The sequence below is a fragment of the Callorhinus ursinus genome, unplaced genomic scaffold (assembly GCF_003265705.2).
Source record: "Callorhinus ursinus isolate GAN/ISIS: 27379988/994484 unplaced genomic scaffold, GSC_fseal_2.0 scaffold1964, whole genome shotgun sequence".
Lineage (NCBI taxonomy): Eukaryota > Metazoa > Chordata > Mammalia > Carnivora > Otariidae > Callorhinus > Callorhinus ursinus.
In genome coordinates, this window is record NW_027399018.1 from 1 (window position 1) to 9,136 (window position 9,136).

The 9,136-nt window shown below is 55.5% G+C and overlaps 1 gene segment (V, D, J or C); it reads right to left on the reverse strand.

Moving 5' to 3' along the window:
* Positions 1-441: 441 nt before the first annotated feature.
* Positions 442-7,161, reverse strand: LOC112818373 (T cell receptor beta constant 1-like). The segment is given in 7 exon segments: positions 442-705; positions 1,028-1,134; positions 1,285-1,302; positions 1,824-2,213; positions 5,882-6,017; positions 6,142-6,324; positions 7,153-7,161. Coding segments are annotated over 7 exon segments (864 nt in total).
* Positions 7,162-9,136: the final 1,975 nt, after the last annotated feature.

Consider the following 9,136-nt stretch of genomic DNA (forward strand, 5'->3'; position numbering starts at 1 on the left):
GGGAGAAGTAGACTCCCCACTGAGCAGGGAGCCCGATGTGGGGCTCGATCCCAGGCCCCGGGGATCGTGACCTGAGCTGAAGGCAGACGCTTAACCGACTGAGCCACCCAGCCATGGGTACATGACCAGTTGGCGGGAGACACACCTGTGTAGGTGGACTCTTCCTCAGAGCACCTTCGTCCAGGTAGGACAGAAAGTTCTTATAGGAAACGTCACCAGTTTTTCTGGGCTATTCCTGAGTAAGCCTCTTCAATCCCAGCACCCCTGTTCACATCTACTCAAGTTACCCTGACAGAGAGGAGCGGGGTCGCCCCAGGCTGGGTCCCTCAGCCCTGGTACCGGAGGGACCTGCTCTTTCCTCAAAAACCTCTTGTTTCTAGCCTGACTGGAGTCACATGGGAGGTCAGCCATGGGCAGAAGAGATATCCAGACATCACAAGGCAGAGTCAAGCCAGAACAGGCCATTTTTATTGATTCAGTCAATTTGGTCAGGCTAGGGTCCCCCCTGGGTTAGGGAGATTTGGGTCATGAGCGTCCAGGTGTGCATGAACATAGGGGGTAGCTATTGGGGTGAACAGAGAGATGAAGACAGCTCTTGAGAAGCACCGGCTAGAAGTGGAGAAAGGAGAATCCATACTGGGGCAATAGAAGCTGGAAGTTCCTAGCTCTGCCTCTGAGCTGGTTTCAGGAACCCTTTCTCTTGACCTGAAGAAGAGAAGGTTCCAGGGGTTAGCCGGAGTCAGGAGTGATGGGGATGGAGAGGAAGTAAGATGGTCCGCTGACAAGACGAATGGTAGTTCTCTTTACCATGTCCATTGGGTTTTCATGTGACCCCAGCTTCTCCTTCTCTGCCTGGCTCCCCCACTGTGATCCCAGAGGTACAGTGTGTCTTCTGAGGCCTGTGGGTGGACCTCCGTCTTCTTCTACTGCCCACCCCTGGCCCAAGCAAGGTCTCTTGATACTCCCAGCTCTGAGTTGCTATGTTTTAAGTGTCCCCTCCAGGGCCCCATCCTGCCCACCTCCTTACCTTGGCCATCAGCACCAGGGCGCTGACCAGCACGGCATACAGGGTGGCCTTCCCCAGCAGGATCTCATAGAGGATGGTGGCAGACAGGATGCCCTGCTGATAGGCCACTGTGGGCGGGAAGGGAGAGCGCACAGGGACCTGTGAGCAGGTGTCTCTGGCCTCTCCACCCCCCACCCCGGGGTCCATGGTTCTCCATGCTTGGCTTGCAGGACAAAACCATGGGAGACGGAGAACAAGCAGAGGAGAGGGTCACTTACCTGAAGTGAAGCCACAGTCTGAAAGAGAGAAGGCGGAGGGAATGGATGAGAGACCCCATCTTTTAAAGCAGACGGAAAGCTGCCAAGTTAGGCACACGTGAAGCTAAGGCAATACTATTTGTCAGCTGTGCTTCAGTTAAGAACCGACCAGACACAAACACAAACACACTAAGTCAGCCTCCTGGTTAGCACGGACCCCCAGGCTCAGACCAGGCTTCTCGCAGACGCCTAGACCGTCTTTCTGGTGCTGTGCCCGCGGAGCCACACCATCCCAGGACCCCATGGAGTGTGGTGGCACAGAGGGGCTGGGGGCACCCCCGTCAGTGCTGAGCCATACAGGCTCGGACAGTGAGGGGACCCCAGCTGCAAGGCTCTGCTGGGCTGAGGATCTGGGGAGGAATTAGCCCCGAGGTGCCCGTTCACCCTCACGCTGGGCCTTAGTCTTCCCGCCCTGTCCGGTGTCTGCCTGGTCTTCTGCCTGGATCCCCCCTTTCTGTGCTCTAACTCACTCCCCACCCAGCCCCCCAGGCCCCGCTCACCTGCTCTGCCCCAGGTCTCGTCACTGATGTTCTGGGTGATGGGTTTGGGCCGGCTGGTGTTTTCCCACTTGTCGTCGTCCCCGAGCCCATGGAACTGGACTTGGCAGCGAAAGTGGTTGCGAGGGTTGTGCCAGAAGGCAGAGGACACCCTCAGCCGGCTGCTCAGACAGTAGCTGGAGCCATTCTCGTTGGGCCGCTCCTTGTAGGGCTGCGGGTCCGTGCTGACCCCATTCTGGACCTCCTTCCCGTTCACCCACCAGCTCAGCTCCACGTGGTCGGGGTAGAAGCCCGTGGCCAGGCACACGAGTGTGGCCTTCTGGGTGCGGGAGGTCTCTGCTTCTGATGGTTCAAACACTGTGACCGTGGGAGGTTTGACCTTTTCCAGGTTCTCTGCAAGGGAAGAGAGGTTGGGACCAGGGCTGGTCTGAGAGCTGTCTGGGTTTGGGGTGTGTGTGTGTGTGTGTGTGTGTGTGTGTGTGTGTGTGTGTGTGTGTGACAGAGACAGAGGCAGAGGCAGAGGCAGATACAGAAATAAAGAAAGAGAGAGGCAGAGATAAAGCTGGAAATGGAGTCCTCCTAAGCGGAATTATGTAGTAGTAGGTCCTGTGTGTTTGGGGGTCACTGTCCCCATCCCTCTGTAATTGTTCGTCTGCCCTGCCTGTCCTTTGCAGTCACCCTGTAGACATTCTGAGTAACGTCCCCTCATTGATGTTATTTGACCTCTTTTCCATCAGTAAAAGGCTTACGTGTCTACATTTCACTATATAACGTAGTAGTTATTCAAGGGCAGTGAGCACAGGATTGGAATCAGAATAATAGGATCCAAATCTTAAAACTGACTTTGCCCACCAGTGTGCCTTTGGGACAGTGTCTTCATTTCTCTGCATCATTTTTCCTGCTTCTGAAGGGAAAATCCTGACCCTGACCTTCCGGAGTGGCCATGGAGGTTAAGTGACATGAGCATTCAGACGGCCTCTGTCCTCAGCCGGTGAATTGCTTCGAAATCGAAGAGGCTGAGGAGTGAAGGGGAATTGGGCAAAGGGGGTCATTTGAGGGCTGGGGATTCTCTTCAGATGACAATCTACAAATGGCATATTGTTGTTCACTCAGGCAAGGGTACCCTTTTGTTTTCTGGCGTGCTCATGAGAATGTGCGATTTTCTGACTTTCTTTGTGGTTTATGAGGTCCTCCCTCGCCATTCCTCTGCTTTGAGGGTAGTACCCCCTGAGGTTCCTCAGCGCAGAGAGCAATCTCTCCTTAGATCAAATTCAGGGATTTGTCAACTTTCTTTGCGCCTTTGCTTCCAAATGTGATACTTTTTTTCTACCAGTCAGCTTCCTGAATAAGCATCTGAGATCATCAGAGCAACTTCTTGCTAGCAGCTGCTTTGATACAGTTTTTGTGCAAAGCCTCTCCTCTGCAGAGTCGGGGGTGAGGGCGCAGACCACCCTCTCTTGCTGGCTCCCTTCTTCTGAGTCTGCTGTGCATTCATTTTATCCTTCTTTGCTTTCCACGGATTTTTTTGTTGTTCATTTTTTGGCAATTCTGTTAAAATGAAAAATCTCCTTATGAGATTCTAGTTTAGAATGGAAGATGGAGAAAATGTCCTTCTGACACTTCCCATTTCTCTGGATGGGCCCTAACTTCCGGGGCCAGCTTCATAAGTGTAGGACCCGTGTACAGGACCTTGTGCTTACAAAGGCCCCACCCTTGGCTTAAGGCCCGTTGTCACCATCTTGAAATTCTAAATAATTTTTAACAAGAGACTGGCATTTTCATTTTGAGCTGGTCGGGCTTCCCATCCTGCCAGCTTCCCCTCCCTGCAACTCCTACTTGCTAACCCAGACGATGTCTCTAGGTCTTTACCAGAGGTGGTAACACCCTCACATCTGTACGGCCCAGCTCCATCAATCTCTCTGCTCAGCCTGGTGTCGTCACTCTTGTCTCAAAGACCCTGGCTCTGAAATTGGACCAGCTCTCCTGGGGCACTACTGAATGTACTCCTCTGGCCCCCACTCCGTCCTTCTTGCAAAATTAGTGATGTCCTTTGAATCATGTGTGATGCTTCCCACGATGTTTATGGACGCAACAGGCAGGACAAACAGGACGCCGTGACACTCTGAAGCCCCCGTCTACACAGCTCCGTGTGAGGGCAGGGTCAGTTTATCCTTCCATGTTTGTGAGTCCCTGTGGGGTGTGGGTGAGCTTGCCTATGTGGGTGTAAGTGTATGTACTAGTGAGCTTCTGTTTGTATATATGCTCTGTTTGTGGGTTGGATGGGCCTCAGGCAGCACTGTGAAGTTTATCTTTCCTGTTCCTGATCCACCGCTCACGCCTACCCAGCCCTCCCCTCCATGATCCACATGCCAAATCCTGTCCCTCCTCGGGCACTGGGCTCACCCTTTCCCCTCACGCCCCACTGACCACCAAGAGGAAGGGTGGAGAAGAGAAGGGCCAAGTTATAACAATCCACCTTCCCTGCATACTCTACGCGTAGGCTCTCCTGTTGGTCACCCTCGCAGCAACGGTAAGTGGTAGGTATTGCTGATGACCTTGTACCACAGAGGGGACCGAACTTCACACAGATTCATTTGCCCAAGGTCATCTGATCATCAGCGAGCCAGTGACTGGGGCCCAGGTTTATCTGGCTCTAAAGTCTGGTCTTGGGCCCACCCCTGCTGATCAGAGGAATCTGGCATTTGCCCTGGACAGAGTTTAGATGAGCCCCATTGGCTCCGGCTTAATGACAGTCTAAGGAGAAACGGGGCTTGTTGTTATCAAATAATCCAGGTTAATGTACCAGTATCATGAGTTTCTTCCCCTCTCTGGCCTCAACATTCTCCTCACCAGGTGATGTTTGAGGTTCCTTTCCACATCTAGGAGCTTAGGATTCTCCTGGAAACTTCCCTCACCTCACAAACAAAATATCTGCATTTTAATATACGTTTGCAACAGCTGAACCTCCTCCACCACCTGGGCTGTTGACGCCGGAATTCTTCGTGTGAGGTCCGAGATTTCAGGCTGGGGGGCAGAGGGAGACGTGGGGGGCGGGGGGCAGGGCGAATGCATCCCAGCGGCTGAGGGTTCCAGTCCAGCTCACGGGCAGGAATGGGTGCTGTAGACACACCTCAGGGGGCTCTCTGGCTTAGGAGAGCAAGGCAGGGGTATTAAATATGATTTTAAATGCTCAACAGTAAATCAACTAACCCTGCTTGTTTTGACTCTTCTCTTCACTGACTCACGTTGATCTGGCCTCTCTATTCCTCTCCTGTTTCTCATTCCTTTTCTCCTCTGTTCAGCGGCCTCCCCTCCATCTACCTCCCCCAGGAGCCCGCCCGGCTGGGTGCCCGCCCGTCCCATGCTTGTCCTTGCTTTTTTTCCTGCCCCTCGGGCTCGGTGCCCGCTTTCTATAGCAGCCACACCCCTCCTCTCCTCCCCGCAGCCCTTCTCAGTCCTGTCCCCCAACCCAGCGGCTCTGCGTCCTCATCAGTGCTCTCGCGCCCCACTCACCCTGCCCCTAAATACCCCAGGAACAGGAAAAGAGCCCCACAGCCCCCTGGCCCTCCGCCCTCGTGCCCGGCCGGCGAGGACCCGGTCCCCGCCCCCTCGCCGGGCTGACCCCGCGGACCGACAGCCGGCCGCGCGCCCCAGCCCTGGCCCACCCGCGCCTTCTCCCGCCTCCGAGGGACCGTGGCGGGGCCGCGGGGGTAGACGCCCAAATCTCACCTATGACCGTGAGCCTGGTGCCGGCGCCGAAGTACTGCTCATAGGAGCACAGAGGCCCAGCCCCACACGCAAACCCCGCAGCGCCCCAGCCGCTTCCCGCTCCCGCTCGCAGCCGGGCCCCAGCGCGGGGAGCCCACCAGGGGCCGGGCGGGGAAGAGCCCTGGGGCCGCCGCCTTCCCTCCCGACCCCGCGGCGCTCGCGGCGGGTCCCGCGGCCACTCACCCACGACGGTCAGCCGGCTGCCGGCCCCGAAGGTCAGGGCAGAGGCTGTTTGTAAAGCACGGCCCCGGGCCCCCAGCCAAGAACCCGGCCGCGCCGCGCGCCGCGCTCACCTAGCACGGACAGCCGGGTCCCCGCGCCGAAGTACTGGGTATTTTGGCTCACAGCCCCCCGGCGCAGCACAAAAACAGGCCCGCCGTCCCCTGGCCCCACCGCGCTCCCCGGCGTCCCCGGGCACCCCGCGCTTACCTAGCACGGTCAGCCGGGTGCCCCTGCCGAAATACTGAGTTTCTGTACTCACAGCCCGGAGCCCCAGCGCAAAAATCCGGCGCTGCCCTCTCCTGCCAGCCCCGCTCCCTCGCGCACCCCGCACCCAGAACCGGGAGTCCCGGCCCAGGCGCCGAGCCCCGCCTCTAGCACAGCTCCAGAAGCCGGGCAGCTGCCCACCTGTCTCCACCCCACCTCGCAGAGCGCTCAGCCCCCAGCTAACCTCCTTACCCAGCACCGTCAGCTTGGAACCGGCCCCGAAGTACAGCTGTCCCGTGTTTGCACAGCTCTGGGGACCCAGGCACAAACCCGCCCTCCCGATAGGGGCCCAGGGAGGGGCCAGCACCCACTCCTTGAGGGCCAAGGTCCTGGGGATGGTCCAGGCTGGGCAACCCACCCTCCTTCCCACCGGGAGCGGCTTTCTTACCTAGTACGGTGAGCCGGGTCCCTGGCCCAAAGTGCTGCTCCCCGTAATAGCACAGTGGGCAGGGGCTGCCAAGAATTTCTCCTCCTTCCTACTTCCCTTGACACAAGCTGGGGGTGCACTCTCCTCCTTCCTGGGCTTCTCTCATCCCCCCTCCAGGGCTAGCTGGACATAGTAATGTCCATGCCACGGGAGATCATCTCCAGTTTGCGGAGGAGAATCAACCTGGCTTGGGGACAATACAGTGGAGGTGGAAAATGAACGGGGATTGGTGATGGGGGTTTGGGCTGGAGTTGGGGGTTGTTCCAGGCTAGACCCTGTCTCTTACTACTTACAGGACCTGCAACCTCTCTGGCCTTATTTCCTTCATCTGAAAAGTGGGGTGGTAGGTTTTACACAGTGTTGTTGTGAGTTCTTAATAAATAAACGCATGTGTAAGTACTTTTGTCAAGGGCAAGTTTTTATGAAAAATGCTGGATGATGATCCCCCCGCTTTTTTTTTAATCACTGCAAAAATGGTCATGATGATCCCATTTTGATGCATTGGCCCTTCACGTTCCTGGAAAGCTGTCTGGGACCCAGGGACCAGCTCCAGAGACACCTCCCAGCCACTCCCCATCCAGGAGCTGTGTTTCCTGAGCTGGGTGGAGATATTTTCTGAGGCAGGGCTTTTTGTAAAAGCACCCCCTCTACCTGAATCATGGTGGCCCCCCAGCTCCCACAATGTTACAGCAGGATACAAAATGTTTCTTTCCCTCTGGTCCCCTCCCCCAGCCACTGGGCAGAGGCAGGAAGTGCAGATGACAGAGGTTTGATTGACTGGGGCTGGGAGCAAACTCAGAGTACATTTAAAGTGGGGAGGGGCTGGGGAAGGTCATGGTGCTCATGGGGTGGGGGCAGGGCAGAGGCCCCACGGCAGAACATTCTATGTCACCAGGTCTCCCCTCTGGGACTCACTGTGCCCACCTGCACAGACAGGCACTTATAGTGAGGTGGGGTGGGAGGGTTGAAGGGTGGATTCCATAGACCAGGTGATAGCAGGGGGCATGGGGACAAGCAACCTCTATAATTCCCCACTGCTCCCTGAACAGAGTCCAAGCTCCTTATCCTTCATGTAGCCCCCACGCTCCATGAACATCCCCTATGTGCATGAGTCCACCCTCCGAGGAGCCCGCACCAGCCTGCCTAACGTCTCATCCCTCCTATCTCGGAACCTCGTCCCCGGCTAAGCACCCGCGAGTACCGGACCCCTTTGTTTCGGCTCTGGTTCATGTCTCTGACCGTCACAACCAGCGCCTCACAGGGGTAATTAGACCAGTTCTTTCTTTGAAGAGTTTGCCACCCTGATGATCTCAGTGGGAAGTTGAGTGCTAGCCTCTGACTGCATTTTAGTAGACAGCTCACATTGCTATTGGAAAGCATCACTTTGTATTTCCACTGTTTCTATTCATGAATGACCCCCTCGTGAACAGGTAGGCTTCCTGGGGACTGTGACATGGATCTCTTTATTTTCCTGAAGGTGAATAGCAGAACATTGCAATGATGTGTGCTCGATGAGTGGGTTAGTGCACGCGCGCGTGTATGTAAATATATATATATACATATACGTGTGTGTGTTGTAGAAGTGTGCACACACATGTGAATGCCTCATGCATCGCAATGGAGAAAGAAAGTCATGTGTTACAGTCCCATGAGTGAGAGAGTAGATGGCTAGCTAGTTCAGGCAAGGAAGCGCCCGAGAAGGCTTCTTGCCGGGGAAGATGTTGGGGCTAAGTCTTCAAGAAGAAGTAGAAGTTGGAGTGCTTTGTGCCTCCAGGTGATGGAGTGCAAAATAGCCTGAGAGCGGGTGGCTCCGGGATGCAGGGTGAGAGGAGCGGGGTATGCATGGAGTGAGGAAGCAGAGGACCACTGCCTAGAAGCCATCCCCAGGACTGTGCCCCGCATCACCACGGTGACAATGAGACAACTGAAATGCTCTTAGAGGATTTCTAGAAATAGCAATAGGGCTGATTCTTGGTTTTGGCGACCTTTATTTTCTATCCTTCCAGGAGTGATCATTTTCACACCCATGTAATTCACGAGAGAGAAACTTATAAACAGATCTGTGACTTAAACTGGAAGACACATGTGCTACTTGAGAATCCATCTCCAAGTCAGCGCCTTCTCTTCTCGGCCGCCAAGACTGCTTGGTGACAAATGAAAACAGTGGTGTACTCAGGGAGACAGCTGAAATGAATGGGGTGATAGGTATGAAAGCAAGCTTCTTTTTTTTTTTTTTAAGATTTTATTTATTACAGAGAGAGGGAGAGCATGAGAGGGGGGAGGGTCAGAGGGAGAAGTAGACTCCCCACTGAGCAGGGAGCCCGATGTGGGGCTCGATCCCAGGCCCCGGGGATCGTGACCTGAGCTGAAGGCAGACGCTTAACCGACTGAGCCACCCAGCCATGGGTACATGACCAGTTGGCGGGAGACACACCTGTGTAGGTGGACTCTTCCTCAGAGCACCTTCGTCCAGGTAGGACAGAAAGTTCTTATAGGAAACGTCACCAGTTTTTCTGGGCTATTCCTGAGTAAGCCTCTTCAATCCCAGCACCCCTGTTCACATCTACTCAAGTTACCCTGACAGAGAGGAGCGGGGTCGCCCCAGGCTGGGTCCCTCAGCCCTGGTACCGGAGGG